Raw genomic sequence first — 21,997 nt, 5'->3', positions numbered from 1 at the left:
TAGAAAAAATACATCACCAAGGAAATTGAAACTATGAAAACGAATCAAACAGAGATGAAAAACTCCAATTCATGAACTGAAAAACGAGGTAACAAGCTTAGCTAATAAAACAAGCCAGATAGAGGAGTGAATTAGTGACATATAAGACAGGCAACTAGAGGCACTACAGAGAGAAGAGGAGACTCATAAATTTAAAAAAAAAACGAGGCCCTGGCCGGTTAACTCAGTGGTAGAACATCAGCCTGGCGTGCAGAAGTCCTGGGTTTGATTCCCGGCCAGGGCACACAGGAGAAGCGCCCATTTGCTTCTCCACCCCTCCCCCTCTTCTTCCTCTCTGTCTCTCTCTTCCCTTCCCGCAGCCGAGGCTCCATTGGAGCAAAGATGCCCCGGGCGCTGGGGATGGCTCCTTGGCCTCTGCCCCAGGTGCTAGAGTGGCTCTGGTCACAACAGAGTGACGCCCCGGAGGGGCAGATCATTGCCCCCTGGTGGGCAGAGCATCGCCCCTGGTGGGCGTGCCGGGTGGATCCTGGTTGGGTGCATGTGGGAGTCTGTCTGACTATCTCTCCCCATTTTCAGCTTCAGAAAAATACAAAATAAATAAATAAATAATTTTTTTTAAAAAATGAGAAAGCCCTACAGGAATTGTCTGACTCCATCAAAAAGAGCAACATAAGAATAATGGGTATATCAGAATGAGAAGAGAGAGAAAATGGAAAGCAGAACATATCAAACAAATATTAGACAAGAACTTCCCAAGCTTATGAAAAGAACTAAAGCCTCGAATTCAAGAAACAAACAGAAAACCGAGTTATCTTAACCCTAACAAACCTACTCTAATGCACATCATAGTGAAATTGGCACAAACCAATGAAAAAGAAAAAATTCTCAAGGCAGCCAGAGAAAAGAAGAATACAACATAAAAAAGAAGACCCATTAGATTATCATAAGATTTCTCAGAAGAAACTCTACAAGCTAGAAGAGAGTGGACCCCAATATTTAAAGTTTGGAAAGAGAGAAACTTCCAGCCAAGAATACTATACCCTTCAAAGCTATCCTTCAAATACAAAGGAGAAATAAAAACATTCATGGATACAAAAAAGATGAAGAAATTTATCACCAAAGAACACCCATTTCACGAAATACTAAAAGAGATTTTCCGACCAGATACAAAAACAACACAAAACAAAACTACAAGTAAAAGCTCCATCAAGATCACAATAAAAGCAAGTTTAATCTGTGACAACAAAAATAAAAAAGGGGAGAGGACAAAGATTAACAGTAGCAAAGGAGGATGGAGTACAGAAGCACTCATGAGATAATGTACTACAATGAACATGATATGTATCCTTTCCATCACTTAATGGTAACCACCCCTGAAAAAAACACCACAGAAGCACATGGCTTGAAAAAACAAGTAACAGAGGAAAAAAGTATGGATTACAACCATACAAAAACAAATGATAGAAAAACAAAAGAGAAGAATCAAACAACATACAAAACTATCAGAAAGCAATATATAAAATGGCAATAGGAAACCCTCAAGGGCCAATAATTACTCTACATGTAAATGGATTGAACTCACCAATAAAAAGGCACAGAGTAGAAGAATGGATTAAAAAAGAAAATCCAACTGTATGCTGCCTTCAAGAAACACATCTAAGCTACAAGGATAAAAACAAATCCAAAGTGAAAGGTTGGAAAAAAATACCCCAAGCAAATAATATCCAAAAAAAGCAGGTGTAGCAATATTCATATTGAACAATGCTGACTACAAGACAACAAAGGTAATCAAAGACAAAAATGGTCATGTCATAATGATAAAGGGGACATTAAATCAAGAAGACATAACACTTCTTAATATATATGCACCAAACCAGGGAGCACCAAAATATATAAGACAGCTACTGACTGAACTAAAAACAAAAACCGACAAAAATACATACATACTTGGAGACCTCAATACACTGCTGATGGCTCTAGATCATTCATCCAAACAGAAAATCAATATAGAAATATTGGCCTTAAACAAAACACTAGAACAAATGGATATGATAGACATCTACAGGACATTTCATCCCAAAGTTCCAGAGTACACATTTTTCTCTAGTGTACATGGAACAGTCTCAAGAATTGATCACATGTTGGGCCACAAAAATAACATCAACAAATTCAGAAAGATTGAAATTATACCAAGCATATTCTCTGATCATAAAGCCTTGAAACTAGAATTCAACTGCAGAAAAGAGGTAAAGAAACCCACAAAAATGTGGAAACTAAACAACATATTTTATAAAATGATTGGGTCAAAGAAATAAAAGCAGAGATCAAAATTTACATACAGACAAATGAAAATAACAATATGACATATCAGAATCTCTGGGATGCAGCGAAAGCAGTAATAAGAGGGAAGTTCATATCACTACAGGCCTATAAAAACAAACAAAAAAGAGCTCAAGTAAACTACTTAAATTCACATCTTAAAGAACTAGAAAAAAAAGAACAAAGGCAATCAAAAACCAGCAGAAGAAAGGAAATAAAAAAAAAATCAGAGCAGAAATAAATAAAATAAGAGAACCGAAAAACCATAGAAAAAATTAATAAAACAGAAGCTGGTTCTTTGAAAAGATCAACAGAATTGACAAACCCTCGGCAGGACTCACTAAGGAATAAAGAGAAAGGACTCAAATAAACAAAATCCAAATGAAAGAGGAGATGTCATAGTTATACCACAGATGTCATAGATATACCAAGAATTATTGTAGAATACTATGAAAAACTATATGGCACCAAATTTAACAATCTAAAAGAAATGGATAAATTCCTAGAATACAATCTTCTTAGACTGAGTCATGAAGAAGTAGAAAACCTAAACAGACCCATAAGCGGGGATGAAATAGAAACATCTATCAAAAACCTCCTCCAAAATAAAAGTCCAGGGCCAGATGGCTATGCTAGTGAATTCTATCAAAAATTGAAAGAAGACTTGGTTCCTATTCTACTCATAGTCTTCCAAAAAATGAAGAAGAAGCAATACTTCCAAACACATTTTACGAGGCCAACATAACTCTTATACCAAAACCTGGCAAGAACAACACAAGAAAAGAAAACTACAGACCAATATCTCTAATGAATACAGATGCTAAAATACTAAACAAAATACTAGCAAATCGAATACAACAACACATTAAAAAAATTATTCATCATGATCAAGTGGGATTCATCCCAGAATCACAAGGATGGTTCACATATGTAAAACGGTTAACGTAATACACCATATCAACAAAACAAAGAACAAAAATCATATGATCCTATCAGTAGATGCAGAAAAGGCATTCGACAAAATACAACATCATTTTATGTTTAAAACACTCAACAAAATGGGTATAGAAGAAAAATATCTCAACATAATAAAGGCCATTTATGATAAACCATCAGCTAATTAATTAATACAAAACTCCATTGCCTTCCATATGCCAACAATGAAACATCAGAAAACGAACTCAAAAAAATAATCCCCTTCATGCTTGCAACAAAAAAAATAAAATACCAAGGAATAAACATAACAAAGAATGTAAAGGACCTATATAATGAAAACTACAAAGCATTGTTAAAGGAAATTTAAAAAGATACAATGAAATGAAAAAATATTCCTTGTTCTTGGATAGAGTCAAAATGACTATATTACCAAAAGCGATATACAAATTTAATGCAATTCCTATCAAAATTCCAATGTCATTTTTTAAAGAAATGGAACAAAAAATCATCAGGTTTATATAAAACTATAAAAGAAAAACCCAATAGCCAAAGCAATCCTAAGGAAAAAGAACGAAGCTCGGGGCATTATAATACCTGACTTCAAATTATATTATAAATACATGATAAAACAGCATGGTACTGGCAGAAAAATAGACACTCAGACCAATGGAACAGAATAGAAAACCCAGAAATAAAACCACATATGTATGGTTAAATAATTTTTGATAAAGGGACCAACAGTACACAATGGAGAAAAGAAAGCCTCTTCAACAAATGGTGCTGGGAAAACTGAAAAGCCACATGCAAAAGAATGAAACTAGACTACAGTTTATCCCCTTGTACTGAAATTAATTCAAAATGAATCAAAGACCTAAATATAAGACCTGAAACAATAAATTACATAGAAGAAAACATAGGTACTAAACTCATGGACCTTGGTTATAAAGAGCACTTTATAAATTTGACCCCAAATGCAAGGGAAGTGAAGGCAAAGATAAATGGGACCACATCAGACTAAGAAGCTTTTGCACAGCAAGAGAAACTGACAACAAAACAAACAGACAGCCAACTAAATGGGAGATGATATTTTCAAACAACAGCTCAGATAAGGGCCTAATATCCAAAATATACAAAGAACTCAAAAAACTCAACAACAAACAAACAATCTAATAAAAATATGGGAAGAGGACATGAACAGACACTTCTCCCAGGAAGAAATACAAATGGCCAACAGATATAGGAAAAGATGCTCATCTTCATTAGCTATTAGGGAAATGCAAATCAAAACTACAATGAGATACCACCTCATACCTGTTAAGATTAGCTATTATCAACAAGACAGGTAATAACGTGTTGGGAGAGGCTGTGGAGAAAAAGGAACCCTCATTCACTGTTAGTGGGAATGTAAATTAGTACTACCACTATGGAAGAAAGTATGGTGGTTCCTCAAAAAAATAAAATATGATCCAGCAATCCCTCTACTGGGTATATACCCTCAAAACTCAAAAACACTGGTACATAAAGACACATGCAGCCCCATGTTTATCGCAGCATTGTTCACAGTGGCCAAGACATAGAAACAACCAAAAAGCCCTTCAATAGAAGATGGGATAAAGAAGATGTGGTACATATACACTATGTTATACCACTCTGCCATACAAATGATGACATAGAATCATTTATGACAACATGGATGGACCTTGATAACATTATACTGAGTAAAATAAGTAAATCAGAAAAAACTAAGAACTATATGATTCTATACATAGGTGGGACATAAAAATGAGACTCAGGGACATGGACAAGAGGGTGATGATTAGGGGGGGGAGAAAAGGGGTGGGGAGAGGGTTGAGGCACAAAGAAAACCAGATAGAAGGTGACAGAAGACAATTTCACTTTGGGTGATGGGTATGCAACATAATCAAATGTCAAAATAACCTGGAGATGTTTTCTCTGAACCTATGTACCCTGATTGATCAATGTCACCCCATTAAAATGAATAATAAAGGCCCTCGCCGGTTGGCTCAGTGGTAGAGCATCGGCCTGGTGTGCAAGGGACCTGGGTTCGATTCCCGGCCAGGGCACATAGGAGAAGCGCCCATTTGCTTCTCCACCCCCCACTCCTTTCTCTCTGTCTCTCTCTTCCCCTCCCGCAGCCAAGGCTCCATTGGAGCAAAGATGGCCCAGGCGCTGGGGATGGCTCCTTGGCCTCTGCCCCAGGTGCTAGAGTGGCTCTGGTTGTGGCAGAGCGACGCCCTGGAGGGGCAGAGCATCGCCCCCTGGTGGGCAGAGCATCGCCCCTGGTGGGTGTGCCGGGTGGATCACGGCCGGGCGCATGCGGGAGTCTGTCTGACTGTCTCTCCCCGTTTCCAGCTTCAGAAAAATACAAAAAAAAAGATTAAAAAAAATAAAATAGAATTAATAATAAAAAAGAAAAGAATAAAGAAAGAGGATCCAGGAGGACCCAGTGAAGATAATACAAATAACGTATTTTAAGGAACTATTTCTCTCGCTGCCTGCACTTACCTCTCTCCTTCCCCTTCCCCTTCAGTCTTTCTCTGGCAAGCAATGTAATTGGAATAACCTAAAGAAATGAACCGAAGCTAATAAGCATTTTCGCTTTCTCTAATAAGCACTGGCTACACAATCTCCATGTACATACAAACACATGCACATACAAAACACCTACCAACTCATCATATATGCACCAGAACTACATATTTGAGAAATGACAGTTCACATTTACATTGACTGCCATGGACCAGACACATGAATAAGCATTTTACATATATTTCAATTAAAAGCTGAAAAAATACAACTATGTGGTAGCTACAGTGGGTCTCTTACTTTACAGATGGTGAAACTGAAGCAGAGAGGTTAAATACGTGGTGAAAGGCGGAAAGATGAAAAGTCCAAGTGGTGTACTTAAGATAGCTTGGGGATTCCACAGCTTTAGCTGCAGGGATAAGAGGAACAACAAAAAGGACCCATCCTTCCCCTTGTTCCTCCCTTATCTCTGGCCTAAGTGCTTGCCGAAGGCAAACATATAAATGAGCAAAACCCTTGTCAGGTAATTTTTGGGGCATTATGGTATTTGAAACTGACAGTATAATCCCCCAGTAGAAAAGATATCAGAACAGAATGCTTATCTGTGACTGTCACCTTCCCTTTGAAAGCATATAAATTAGTTCTTTTCTACTCATTAAAATCGTGCTAAAATATATAGTACTAATTTCCATAACATTTTATAGGCTTCTATGGGAGTCATGCCCTGTCATTGAGTGACTCAAAAAAATGTTCATTGATTGAGTGAATATATGAATTGAGTAGGGTTTTTTTTTTACTTTAGAAATTCCTCTTTCCTAGCAATACTTACTAGAAAGTACTACTACTTCATTTCCAATAAAATAGCAGTGAAAGTAAATGCCATTGAGGTTGATGGAATACATCAAAAAGAAAGAGTAAAAATCTTTAGTAGCTTTTCATTTCAAAAGTGTGTACTGGTTATTAAAGCAGAAAACATGTAAATATTAGGGGGAGGGGAATGAAATAGTCACTCTTTACTAAGTGAGCCTGGCATCTAGTGCTGGGAAATGGAGTAGAATGTTACATACACATTTATTAACCTCTAAGAATAGCCTAAGTACCTGAGTACTTTAAAAAAGCATTAAAAAAAAAAAAAAAAAACAACCATGAAACAAAACAAGAGGAAAATAAAGCATTTCATTTTATTTCCTGCAAAATCCCATTCTCACTGGAGTGGATATCCTTGGACTCTGTTTTACTTTCCAGAACCCGGCTGAACATCCGGTGAACAGCTGCTTCCATGGCAGGACAAGTCAAAATGTCCAAAGCACCTGGAGTTCCGAGTCCCATAGCCTTGGAAGCATTGCTCTTGGCTCTTATCAAGGAGGTGATAAATGGGGATTCAAGTCAGATAGAGCTCCTTTTCTAATTTAAAAACTGCTAGCACCTCAGTGCAAAGCCTGGGGTCAGCACCAAGACACCAGAATCCCAAAGGCTTGGTGGACTTTCAGCTTCACTGAGATAATAACATGCCCACTCAAAAGTCAACACTGATCACCTTATATTATATGAACTTTTCTATCGTGGAATCTATCCTGCACTCTGTATTTATTTTTAAAATGTACAAACATTTTTTCTCACAGAGTAGTTAAAGAATTATAGTTAATGAGTCTATAGTTAATAGAACAAAGAGATACTACAGCAGAACAATCTACATATATAAATGAAAATAAAATGTACATGATCTTACTGTCTCTTCTAGCTCTTTCTATTAGTATTGTATTTATGGAGGTTTGGAGTTTATCATGTCAATACAGTGTTTTCACTGTATTGCACATTTTGCATATTTTCAGAACTCAAGGTAACTAGCAATTTCCAAGTTGTATTAATGCCAAGAGTGTTCCTAAATATATTTTATTCATTCTCAAGAATGGATAGAAATACCCTGATAATTCTAGCATCTCTATGGGTCTCATTCCAGTTTGGACATTTAAAATCTCAGAAGAGATCTCTATGTTCTTTGATGAAGTTGCCATATTTGGCTCCCTTCTGACTCTGTAAAGGGGTCCCATGCATCCTTTGGCTCTATGTCTGGTCTTGGGAAAGCCACTGGTTCTATATCAAAGCTTGTACTGATGCCCGTCTTCATACTTGTTTGCCTGGCCACACAGCCTGATTTCCATTTCCAGTAATCAGTCCCTGTATGCCCAATCCTAAGGTCTTATGTCCCCTAAGACTGAATCTGGATTTCTGTCCCTTCCTACTTAGCTGGACTCAGCTTTTCTTCCTGGATTTAGAAGACTTGCCTTCCTTTGTCAATATGAGCTTTCTGCAGTTGCTTTTCCGATTTTTAACATCAGATGCCCTGATGGGACAGAATTCTGCTCCTGGCATTTCCTGGTGGCTCCATCTTGTCTTTCTATTCCTTTTCCCCACCCCAAGACTGAACCTGATACTCAATATTTAACTCCACCAATGTTTTCAAATCAAGGTTGATTTTTGATATGGGAATGCCCCCCTACTCCTACCCCAAAAGAGGAAAGAATTTTTTGACTAATATTTTTTGAGTTGCCTGGAAAAGGTGATTTAAAAAAAACCCAAACAGATTCCTTATTCAGTTTCATTATTTTAAAATATATCCCCATTGCCTGCATTCTGGATTATTGATCTCACTGCCCCCGTCTTGGTACACTACTTCTCTAAAGGAGAATTAAAGGAGAAGCTACTAGCTGGTTTCTGACAAAAAGGGAGAATGGCAGATGGGAGAGTTCGCAACTTTTAAGATACAGTTTCTCAAAACTCTGAACTATTTGCAACAGGAATGAGAGGGAGCAGGTTTGGGTCAGGTGGTCATAGAGCTTTTCTCATCTCAACAATGTAACTATAGTTATTCATCATGTAACCTAAGTTTTGAAACAGTTTCTATTTTTTGGGTTTTTTTTTATTATTACCATTTCATCTTTGTCTAGACCACCACCTAGGCTTGTGGAAATACTGTAGGCTTTAGAATCAGACAGGCCTCAGTTCAAAAATTCTAATATAAGGCCCTGGCCGGTTGGCTCAGCGGTAGAGCGTCGGCCTAGCGTGCGGAGGACCCGGGTTCGATTCCCGGCCAGGGCACACAGGAGAAGCGCCCATTTGCTTCTCCACCCCTCCGCCGTGCCTTCCTCTCTGTCTCTCTCTTCCCCTCCCGCAGCCAAGGCTCCATTGGAGCAAAGATGGCCCGGGCGCTGGGGATGGCTCTGTGGCCTCCGCCCCAGGCGCTAGAGTGGCTCTGGTTGCGGCAGAGCGACCCCCCGGAGGGGCAGAGCATCGCCCCCTGGTGGGCAGAGCATCGCCCCCTGGTGGGCAGAGCATCGCCCCATGGTGGGCGTGCCGGGTGGATCCCGGTGGGGCGCATGCGGGAGTCTGTCTGACTGTCTCTCCCCGTTTCCAGCTTCAGAAATACAAAAAAAAAAAAAAAAAATTCTAATATAAGTGCTATACGATCTGGGTTATTTAACTTTTTGAAAACTCAGCTTCTCTATCTGAAAATGAAGATACCATAATAACTCCACATATTAGTCATGGGAGGTTGAATTAAATCATGTTTTAGTTTTTCTAACAAGCATTAGGGGGAATACAGTTATGTACATGCAAAAAGATACAAAATAACCATATAATATGTACTTGAATATGTCTGGATACAGCTGTCTGAGGAATAATGATGGCAGCTAAGATGAACAATTACTACTAAATACAGGTGCTGCTTTAGAATCTGGACTTATAGGTAATGGAACTAGAGAAAAGTAAGGCAAGTGGCTAAAGGGGAAAAGAGAACACAGAGGAGAGTATTTAAGACAGCGCTGGGATACCACAGCCTGGGTGGAATGGAGTGAGAGGAGCATGGAAGAGGACTCCACCTTCTCCCTTCCTCTCCCTTTTTCTATCTGAAGGGTTTGTCAGAGGCAAAAACGTAAATGAAAGCAAAACCCATGTTAGGTTGCTTCAATATCCAATACCATTATTGTGATCTATATACCACTGACTTAAAAGTTAGAGTTACTGTTTCCTTATTTTGCTCATTCTCTACATCCTATAAAAACCAAAGAGCTAAATATTATACAGTGCATTACTTATGTAGAGTTTTTGCTGATTATTTGCATTTCAATTTAAGAGAGGATCAAAATTATAATCCATGCTTCCTTCAGTTTATCTAGCTCTTATTTACCGTTTACATACCTTGGGCATTTTGGCAGCCAAGCACAGTTAAGGTTTTAATTTTCTCAGTGCTTAAAATATATAGAGTAAAACTATAGCTTCTTCCTAAACCTCCTGCTTTATCAAAGGTTGTGATTTTTTTTTACTATATTTTTTTTCTGTTGTGATGATTTTTAGTAGAACCTTCTTATTATAGACCAATTTAACTGACTTCTAGCACTAGAATTATAATTCATTACTGCATTATCTCTCCAGTGATATGAAACATGAAAAATAAGATGATCAAGAAAGGGCCAACCACAGATTTGAAACTGGAGTCTTACTGTGAAGTAGCAGACCTCAGGTGCCCCCTGTGGGGCACTCTCTCAGGCTCCTTTATCTTGGCATTCAGATTTACCTAGTTTCTTTCTACATTGCTAACAAAAAACAAAAGTGAGTTATATTATATTTTCTTTGTGGTATGATTATTTTACAAAAAACCTGCACATACTTTAAATCCAACAAAACTATATTTTATTATTTAAAATCAGCGTATTTGTGGTCCTTTAAAAATTCCATTGCCTTTAAGATTTTTTTTTCCAATAGAAATTAAAAGTTTAGCAGATAGTTCATAGTAATAGCACTATTTAAATTTTCTAAAAAATTACCTAGAATGATTATGATGATTAGAAATTTAAAATTCGGCAGCTCAGATACAGGGTTTCCAATTTTCATTTCTCCTCATACTGTTCCCATAATTATTTTGTTTTATCTTATACAAAAAGTAATATTCTCTCTTTCTCTCTATCTTGTCTTTCCCTCTCTGGCCATATCACCATCGTTCTGGCTTCAGCCCAGAGTCTGGTGTTTCTTAGTCTTGATCAACCCCCACAACCCTGATCAAACATCACACTGCCCACACACCTGTCCAAATTACATATACACATTTAGCACCAAACTTATGTTAAACACACCTGGCCCTGGAATCATATTACTTTATCATTTATTGCTAACATTTCACAAGAATTTCCAGTTAAGAGGATTTGTGAGCTGGAAATATTATATTTATTTTTCAATACATGTAAGAAAGATGAAAAGCACAGTCTTGAGTATCAGAGAAACAGTAGATCCATTTTGTAAGTTAAAAGTTGCTGATAATTATTTATCTATACATGGAACTGTCATGACTTAATAACATATAAGTGAATTTGAGGATCATACAGGATATTCCCACAGATTTTTTTATTGTGAGGTATCCTAGGTTATCTCAAAAGAAGAGTATTTGATGTCTATAAAATCTAATTAAAATTATATATTTAAACCATAAAATTGTTTTGGTACCCTCAGAAGATATCACATTAATTCTTTTTTCAAAACCCAACTGATGTTTCAAAAGGCAAGATTTCCCTCTTTTTTTCTAGCTGAGTAGTATTCCATTGTGTAAAATGTACCATAGCTTTTTTATCCACTCTGCTGTCAGAAAGGATGGGGGTCGGAGGCTGGGTAAAAAAGGTGAAGGGATTAAAGAAAGGGGAAAAAACCCCTTATAGTCACTCACAGACAACAGTGTGGGGATTGCAATAGGGGAAGGAGGGTCTGGCAGGCTAGAGGAGGGACAGAGATGACGAAGGGGCACTTGACTTGGGGTCGTGGTGAACACAGAGTGCACTGTACGGATGATGTGTTATGGAATTGTATACCTTAAACCTGTATAATTTTATTAACCAATGTCACCCCAATAAATTCAATGAAAAGCCTAGCTGATACTTATATTTAAATCAGGAATTCCTATGCTTTTCCAAAAGAGAACCCATTTATCTATTTATCACTCTCATTTAGTTGTATGAACTTAGAAATAAAATAATATATGGCCACTATAGTTGGAAGAAGTTAACACAGAAAATCAGTGGTTTTGAGAGAGGAGACTGGAGTTTGCTGATACAAGTGCAACAGCGCCCCCCGCCAGGAGGCAGGAAATGCTGACAAATTCAGGGGATCTGCTCTGCCAGCCGGCAAGGGCCGGCGCAACAATGACAGACTCACTGCAGTGTGCCTCTGGTTTAGGTTTAGACATCTGGCACCTCTACCATAAATTACATAACAATAAATTATAAGAAAGTTAAAAATAGGCCCTGGCCGGTTGGCTCAGTGGTAGAGCCTCGGCCTGGCGTGCAGGGGTCCCAGGTTCAATTTCCGGCCAGGGCACACAGGAGACGTGCCCATCTGCTTCTCCACCCCTCCCCCTCTCCTTCCTCTCTGTCTCTCTCTTCCCCTCCCGCAGCCAAGGCTCCATTGGAGCAAAGATGGCCCGGGCGCTGGGGATGGCTCCTTGACCTCTGCCCCAGGCGCTAGAGTGGCTCTGGTCGAGGCAGAGCGACGCCCCCTGGTGGGCGTGCCAGGTGGATCCCGGTCGGGCGCATGCGGGAGTCTGTCTGACTGTCTCTCCCCGTTTCTAGCTTCAGAAAAATACACACACACACACAAAAAAAGAAAGTTAAAAATAATTTATAAGAACTCTTATTTTGTGTAACAAGGCAGATCCCTCATTTACACTTCACACTTAATATTTACCCCTTAATAGAAACTTACTGAAATATTTAGCATTGGCTATATATTATACATAATGGGCTAGAGAACTCCTTTCTCTAAAGGAGATATACCTTAATGAAAACAATGTAAACAGACAGGTTCTTTCCAAATATCCTTATGTGTAGGTCATACTATAAAAAGAAATGGCAGTCTAGATGGATTAATCAAAAAGAAAATTTTTAAATGCAGTTCACTACTACTTACTAATACTCAATGTACTTTCTGTCCTTCATATAACAAATCCATGCACCTTCACATTTTGCATTACCTGTGAAATTCTATGTAAAGTTATAGTTATTCATTAGGTAGATCTGGGGCTAAATCATGCAAATTGCTATGATTTTAATAAGAAGTTCATCAAAGCAAGCCAACCAATGGAGATTAGTACTCATTTTCAAAGCTCTTACACTATTTAGTTTGGAAATTTAAGGTACCTCCACTAAAAGCCAGTGGTTATTTGGGCAATAGCCAGAATATTGACATGTGTTCTCCCAGAATTAGAGAGACCTAACTCATTAATTGACAATGAAATGCAAAATACTGATGAACCATGATTGAACTGATAATGCAATGTATATTTTAGCATAATTTATTGTTTCTTTTTAATTGTCAACAAAAAATTCCTCATTTATATTGGAATACTCCTCTCTAAGAAAGACATTACATGGTTAAAGATTGCCTATTAATTTTTTAATAATGAATTTAGAGGACTACCTCTACAGAATTTTTCTTTACTGAGCAATATCATGATTCACAGTTATTAATAGTATGTAACAGTATACATACTATTAATCTACTCTCAATGAAAGTTTACCAATAAAGCAGAAATGCTTGTATAGTGTACAAAGATTTCTAAATTAAAGAGATATCAATCATTTACTGTCAAGGTTAAATACAAAAAAGAAAATTATATCCTTGGAATTTAGTTAAGATCACAATTTATAACTAAGAAATATTAATATATAAGTACCCAAACCCCTTTACCTTGTAAATATCCAGAAATCCACACTGATGATCAAATCTGGTGTAGAGCTCATTCAGCATGCTGATGACCTGCATGGGGGTACACTGAGCGCAGATGGCTGTGAAGCCAACAATGTCTGAAAAGAGCATGGTGACGTCGTCAAACTTTCTGGCCTGAACTTGCTGTCCTTGCCACAGCTGCTGGGCTACATCGCCAGGGAAAATGGAATACAGAAGATCAACTGTTTTCTTCTTCTCTTCTTCAAGGGCCTGGTGAGTTCTTTCTAAAGTTGCCTTTAATTTATCCATCCTCTTCTTCAAGCCATCTTGGGCCTTCGCCTGCTCACCAACCAAAATGACATCTCGGGTTGCATCATGGATGGGGATGTCTGAGAGATGCAGTCCCCGGCCCATAAGTTCATCTAACTTGTCCACACATGGAGAGCCTAAGAACAGGATGGAATTTGATTCTGGGACATGGATCATTTGTCCTTTGACTTCCATCACCTGCAAAATTAACATAGCATTTTGATCAGTGCTCTTCACGTAGTACATTCACAAAACTATTATCTGATGAAGAGGAAAAACAAAAAACATTTTATTAGCCCTACTGATATTCTGTATTCACACAAACAAATTTATATATAATTTACCACTAGTATAAAGTCATGGCTCTGAACAGAAACATTTGTTATTGACTTCTTTTGGCCACTTTCTAAAGGCAACGATGAAATGAAAAGTCAGATCAATGAGAAATGAAATAGAAAATCATCATTCAAAATAAAATTACACCCATGTAAATAATGAAACTGGTTCTTGAGCCAGTTCAAAAATGTTCAATTTTCTTAATAGCAGAATAGCTACATTAAAATAACAGTCAGAGAATAAGTCCAGGAGATAGAAATAAACCAAAGTCATTATTTCACCTTATGTAAGTCATGTATCTATCACTTATAGTCCTTTGAATATATAATAGTCCTTGCACTGACTATATTAATGGACAATTCACTTGGTCTTAAAAATAATTATTTAAACCAGATATATAACTAGTATTCTCAGAAAGTAACTATAAGAAAATAATTCAAGTAGCACATTCAATACAAGCTAAAAATAAATCCTAAAACCAAAAAGAGCACTAAAGAAATTCAGTTACTATAATGAATCTGAAGATGTAGTAATTTAAATTTACCCCTTCTTCCTGTACTCTTTGATGAATCTGGGGAACTGATGTTTAATGGAAAGTTAGTGAACACAGGCTTATGCCCTCTTTGCTTGCTGCCCACTTGGAGAAGATACATACCAGTAGGAAAGAAATGAGGATTTAAGCTATAGCTATCTACATGTAGTCATTTGATTAGAATGAGGTCTCTCAGCACACCTGGAGAGGAAGGTGGCTGTAATTACCTAGAAAGAACAGCTGAAGAGTTGATCAACCAAGATTGTGCATAAGTTTCATCTATGCTACTTTCTACTCTCACATGGAATGCACTCAATTTATTTTTTCTTTATTTTTCATAACACAAAGTAGTTAAGGTAGCTGATAAAACAAGTGGCAAAGAAGAAATATGGGGAATAACTAGAGAGATTGGAACTTCAAAGCCTGCAACTATGTTTTACTTTGTTCCCCTTGCAATAATTACTAATACCTAATCTATAAAAGGAAATAAAACTGAATTCTTACTTGATGCTATAATGTTTATAAATAATATGTTCACTTTATTTTATGTAAGTTTCTTCTAGTGCTTGATATTTTATCGTTTAATACATGATACTCTCTCATTTATTCATTGAAGTATTTATTGTTTTCTATTTACTAGTACAGCTTGGGAAGATAAGCATAAAAGGGATAAAATAAAGTTCTTTTTTCAAAGCTATCACAGTGTGGGAGGTAAGGAAGGAGCCAAATCTATACAGCACAGAGAATAATGTGAACAGAACACTTTCAATTCAAGGTGAATTCTCAAAAGGCTGTATGCTATGGTTTAAGTATAAAGGAAATAATTGTTCTGAAAAATATTACCGGATTATTTTATATATGCCTGTTTTGCTTTCTGGGGCAGGGGTGCTGTTAATGATATATACTTTTCTGTTGTTGGAACATTAAAGATGTAATGAGGAAGATACATATAATGTTCAGCTTCACAGTAAAAAATCAGTAGATTAATGTTTTCTTAAGATTTAAGGTAAAAGCAAACCTATGATGTTCAAAGACTTAGATTTCCAGGTGGAATCTGTCTCCTCCTAGTTCATTCCTCATATTTTCTTCTAATCATTTTATTTTTCTTTCTCTTTTCTTCCTATGTATCAACCTCCACACTTCCCATCACTTCCTTTTCTGCCTTTGCCACTACCACTATTATCTAATATAGAATTAGTGTGAGAGTGCATGCATGAATAATATTATATATTATTTGCTATATGTAATAAATGCTTATCTTTAACTTACAAAGAAGCTGAATTGAATGTTATATTCCTATCTCAACAATATGAAAAATAAATATATTCTTAATTTTTGGCTATTAGTCCATTTTTAAAAAAATTTCTACATCAGCAAAGCCTGGGTGAAAAAATAATGCTTACCTCCTATACAGATAACAACTAGTGAAAGAAGAGCTCCAATACACATTGTAAACAATTTACTACTCTTATATATTTTTTGTCAGTGAATTTTTTCCTTATTTAATAATTAGGTAAATTCAATTGGAGCATTTGTGTCTCTGTCATAAATGCCATTTTATTTTAATTAGAAAATAACAATTTATTCTTCCTAAATTGTATTTTTTAAATTATAAATTTAGAAATTCATAATGACCTACATTTATTAATTCAGCAATGTGCAAAACTGTTACAGGAATGACTTTTTTATGTAGCAGAAACAGACTTGTATAAAACAGCATTAAATCAAAACATCTCTCAAAGATGGCAGCAGAGTAGGCAGATGCACAGAGTCCCAGCTCACACTACCAAACTGGATTATAAATTAATTTAGGAACAATCAGTGTGAAAAACCAATTTTGGACTACAAGAACAGCTCTCAAAAAGCAAAGAGCAAATAAGAAGCCACACTGAGCCTGGTCAGAAGTGCTGAGGTGCAGTGGGTCTCCTCTGCTTCCAGGAACGCAGGGGGAGTGAGGCTGAGAGCACTGAAGGGCTCTCATTCAAAGGAGAAGACAGAAAAGATCGCTCACAGCCACTTGCCTGGGGCCATGGGAAAGAGGTGTGTGCAAAGAGCTGGCTTCTCTTCCAAAAGGAAAGTGGGGAGAGAGAGACAGATGTTGAAAGGCAGAGGAATGCATGGGATGACCTGAGAAGCTGACTCATCCAGTGCAGAGGCGGCCATAGCTGTGGGAGGGATTGATCCCTCCAGATAGCACAAGCTTAAAGTGGTCCTGGGTAACCCACCTCCAGAAATCTCTCCAGCTTCAATTGGCACAACAAGACACAGCTGAAAACAGGAAGTGGGGAGGAGGTACAGTAACTCAGGTCTCCATGGAGATCTAAGATACACCAACCCTACTAAAGCAGAGAAAGCACCATGCCCCCGGAAATAAGCTGGCAAATCAGGCCTTCAGAGTCTCAGGTTACACCTGTCACATTCTTGGATACAGTTTCAAATAAGCCCCCTACTGAGATCAGTAAACAAGAATACCACCAAGATAAGAAAACAAACAGATCAAGATTTCAGAGTGGTTCTACTAGAAAAGCAAATCAGACAGTGGATTACAAACAACAGCTGATGCCAACCCAAGAAGAGCTAGAAATAACACAACTGAAAATTGGAGGCAGACAACACCAACCCTAGACTCAACCAGCTCTACAAACAACACAACTAACAACACACATATTGGGAACACAGAGAAGTACAATCCAAATGAATCAACAAGAGAAACCCCCAGAAAATGAACTGAGTGATATGGAAATACTCAGATATGGAAAAACCACTGGATGTAGAGTTAAAAATAATGATTATTAGGATGCTAAAAGATCTTAGAACAACAATGGAGGGACACAAGGAGCACATAAATAAAGAGATTACAAGCATCAAACAGAACATTGAAATAATAAACAAGAACCAGTCAGAAATGACAAATATTTATACATTATCTGAGATGAAGACTACACTAGAAGCAATTAAAAACAGGCTAGATGAAGCAGAGGATTGAATTAGCGCCTTAGAAGACAAGATAAACGAAAACACAGAAGCAGAGCAGCAAAACGAAAAGAGGCTGAAAAAAATCTGAGGAAACTCTAAGAGAGCTCTGTGACAACCTAAAGAGAAACAACATCCACATCATAAGGGTTCCTGAAGAAAAGGAGAAAGAAGAAGGGATAGAGACCTAGTTCAATGAAATCATAGTGAAAAACTACCCTAAACTGATGCAAAAAAAGTCACACAAGTTCAAGAAGCACAGAGAACTCCATTAAGAGAAACCCAAAGAAATTTACACCAAGACACATCATAATTAAAATAGCAAAGCTAACAGATAAAGAGAAAATATTAAAAACTACTAGAGAAAAGAAGACTATCACCTATAAAGGAGCCCTCATAAAAATGACATCCAACTTCTCAACAAAATCACTGGAGGCAAGGAAATAGCAAGAAATATTCAAAGTAATGCAGAACAAGAGCCAAAAACCAAGACTTCTTTATCCAGCAAGGCTATCATTTAAAATTGAAGAAGAAATAAAAAGCTTCCCAGACAAAAAAAACCTCAAGGAATTCATTACAAGTAAACCAATGCTGCAATAAATGTTAAGGAGCCTGTTGTAAACAGAACAAAGAGAGAAAAGAATATAGTAAAAAAGGAATAAAGCTTTAAATAATAAAATGGCAATAAATAACTACATATCAATAATAACCTTAAATGTAAATGGATTAAATGATCCAATCAAAAAAATTGGGTAGCTGCATGGATAAGAAAACTGGACCCAAACATATGCTGTCTACAAGAGACACATCTTAAAACAAAAGATACACATAGACTGAAGGTAAAAGAATAGAAAAAAAAAATTCATGAAAATGGAAATAAAAAAAAAGCTGGGGTAGCAATAATTTTATCAGACAAAACGGACTTTAAAACAAAGGCTATTATAGTAATAGATAAAGAAGGTCACTACATAATGATAAAGGGAGCAATCCAACAGGAAGATATAACCATTATAAATATCTACGCACCTAAAATAGGAGCACTTAAATATATAAAGGGCGAGATCAACAGCAATACTATAATAGTAGAGGATTTCAATACCCCAATAACATCATTAGATAGATCCTCAAAAAAAAATTAACAAAGAAACAGCAGACTTAAAGGACACACTAGATCAATTTGATTTAATAGATACCTTCAGAACCTTTCACCCTAAAGCAGCAGAATATACATTCGTTTCAAGTGCTCATGGTACATTCTCTAGGATAGAACACATGTTAGAGCACAAAAGTGGTCTCAACAAATTTACAAACATTGAAATCATATCAAGCACATTCTCTGATTACAACGGCATGAAACTAAAAATCAACTACAACAGAAAAACTAAAAATCCTCAAACACATGAAAACTAAATAGCATGTTATTAAATAATGAATGGGTTAACAAAAAGATCAAAAAAGAAATAAAAATATTCCTAGAAATGAATGATAATGACCATACAACAACTCAAAATTTATGGGGCACAGCAAAAGCAGTACTGAGAGGGAAGTTCATAGCACTACAGGCATACTTTAAGAAGCTAGAAAAGCTCAAATAAACAACTTAACCCTGCATCCAAAAGACCCAGATAAAGAACAGCAAGGAAGGCCCAGAGGTAGTAAAAGGAAGGAAATAATAAAGATCAGAGCAGATTATGACATAGAGGCTAAAGAAACATTACAGAGGATCAATGAAACCAAGAGCTGGTTCTTTGAAAGGGTAAACAAGATCGATGAACTCTTAACCAGACTCACCAAAAAAAGAGAGAGAGAGAACTCAAATAAATAAAATTAGAAATGAGAGTGGAGAAAAAACAACTGACACAACAGAAATCCAAATATTGGCCCTGGCCGGTTGGCTCAGCAGTAGAGCGTCGGCCTGGCGTGCGGGGGACCCGGGTTCGATTCCCAGCCAGGGCACATAGGAGAAGCGCCCATTTGCTTCTCCACCCCCCCTCCTTCCTCTCTGTCTCTCTCTTCCCCTCCCGCAGCCAAGGCTCCATTGGAGCAAAGATGGCCTGGGCACTGGGGATGGCTCCTTGGCCTCTGCCCCAGGCACTAGAGTGGCTCTGGTCACGTCAGAGCAATGCCCTGGAGGGGCAGAGCATCGCCCCCTGGTGGGCAGAGTGTCGCCCCTGGTGGGCGTGCCGGGTGGATCCCGGTCGGGCGCATGCAGGAGTCTGTCTGACTGTCTCTCCCTGTTTCCAGCTTCGGAAAAATACCAAAAAAAAAAAAAAAAGAAAAAGGAAATCCAAATATTATAAGAAAATACTATGAAGAACAGTAAGCCAAAAAATTAGACAACCTAGGTGAAATGGACAAATTCCTTGAAACATACAATCTTTCAAAAGTCAATCTGGAAGAATCAGAAAACCTAAACAGATTAATTACAACAAATGAGATAGAAACAGTTCTCAAAAAACTTCCAACAAATGAAAGTCCTGTGCCAGATGGCTTCACGGGGAATTCTACCAAATATTAAAAGACTAACTCCTATCCTTCTCAAGCTATTTCAAAAACTCAAGAGTAAGGAAGACTTCCAAGCTCCTTCCATGAGGCAAGCATAATTCTGATTGCAAAATCAGACAAAGACAGCACAAAGAAAGAAAATTATAGGCCAATATCCCTGATGAACTTAGATGCTAAAATCCTCACAAAATATTAGCAAACCAGATTCAGCAATACATGAAAAAAAATCATACATCATGATCAAGAGGGATTCATTCTGGGGAGGCAAGGATAGTACAATATTTGTAAATCAAACAATGTGATTCATCACATAAACAAAATGAAGGGGAAAAACCACATGTAATTTCAATAGATGCAGAAAAAGCATTTGATAAAATACAACACCCATTTATGATCAAAACTCTCAGCAAAGTGGGAACACAGAGAACATACCCCAACATGATAAAGGCCATCTATGAGAAACTCACTGCCAACGTCATAATCAATGGGCAAAAATTAAAAGCAATCACCTTAAGACCAGAAACCAGGCAGGGGTGCCCCCTTTCACCACTCTTATTCAAATTGTACTGGAAGTCCTAGCTACAGCAATCAGACAAGAAGAAGAAATAAAAGGCATCCAAATTGAAAAAGAAGAAGTAAAACTATCATTATTTGCAGATAATATGATACTGAATATAGAAAACCTTAAAGTCTCAGTCAAAAAACTACTCAACCTGATAAATGAATTCAGCACAGTGGCAGGGTATATAATTAATACAAACAGAAATTAGAGGCATTTTTATACACCAACAATGAACTGTCAGAAAGAGAAATTAAGGAAACAATCCCCTTCACTATTGCAACCAAAAAAATAAAGTACCTAGGAATAAATTTAACCAAAGAGGTTAAAGATTTGTACTTGGAAAACACTATAAAACATTGATAAAAGAAATCAAGGAAGATACAAACAAGTGGAAGCATAACCGTGCTCATGGTTAGGAGGAATAAACATCATTAACATCTCTATATTACCCAAAGTAATTTATAAATTCAATGCAATACCAATTAAAATACCAATGACATATTTCAAAGATATAGAACACATATTCCAAAAATTTATATGGAACCAAAAAAGAACACAAATAGCCTCAGCAATCTTTAAAAAGAAGAATAAAGTGGGAGGTATCACATTTCCTGATATCAAGTTATACTACAAGGCCACTGTACTTAAAACAGCTTGGTACTGGCATAAGAACAGGCGTATAGATCAATAGAACAGAACAGAGATCTCAAAAATAAACCCACACCTTTATAGACAATTGAGATTTGACAAAGGAGGTAAGAGCATACAAAGAGTAAAGACAGTCTCTTTAACAAATAGTGTTGGAATAATTAGAAATCTACCTGCAAAGAAATGAAACTAGACCACCAACTTACACCATTCACAAATACAAACTCAAAATGAATAAAAACTTAAATGTAATTCGTGAAACCATAAGCATCTTAGAAGAAAACATAGGCAGTAAGCTCACCAACATCTCTCACAGCAATATATTTGCTGATTATCTCCATAGGCAAGTGAAATAAAACACAGGATAAACAAATGGGACTATATCAAACTAAAAAGCTTTTGCACAGCTAAAGACAATATGAACAGAAGAAAAAGACAAATCACACAATGAAAGAACATATTTGACAATTTGTCTGATAAGGGGTTAATAACCAAAATTTATAAAAACCTTGTAAAACTCAACACCAGAAAGACAAACAATCCAATCAAAAAATAGGCAAAAGAAATAAACAGACACTTCTCCAAAGAGGACATATAGATGGCCAATAGATGTATAAAAA

The 21,997-nt window shown here is 36.9% G+C and overlaps 1 protein-coding gene across 1 annotated transcript in view; it reads right to left on the bottom strand.

Moving 5' to 3' along the window:
- GUCY1A2 (guanylate cyclase 1 soluble subunit alpha 2) overlaps positions 1 to 21,997 on the bottom strand; it is a 323,767-nt gene that overhangs the window by 97,521 nt on the left and 204,249 nt on the right. Inside the window, exon 5 of the mRNA XM_066247582.1 lies at positions 13,534 to 14,019. Coding sequence (XP_066103679.1) covers positions 13,534 to 14,019 — 486 coding nt within the window. The remainder of the gene's footprint in view (positions 1 to 13,533; positions 14,020 to 21,997) is intronic.

This window comes from Saccopteryx bilineata, chromosome 1, assembly GCF_036850765.1.
Source record: "Saccopteryx bilineata isolate mSacBil1 chromosome 1, mSacBil1_pri_phased_curated, whole genome shotgun sequence".
Lineage (NCBI taxonomy): Eukaryota > Metazoa > Chordata > Mammalia > Chiroptera > Emballonuridae > Saccopteryx > Saccopteryx bilineata.
This window is presented reverse-complemented; position numbering and strand designations above follow the sequence as displayed.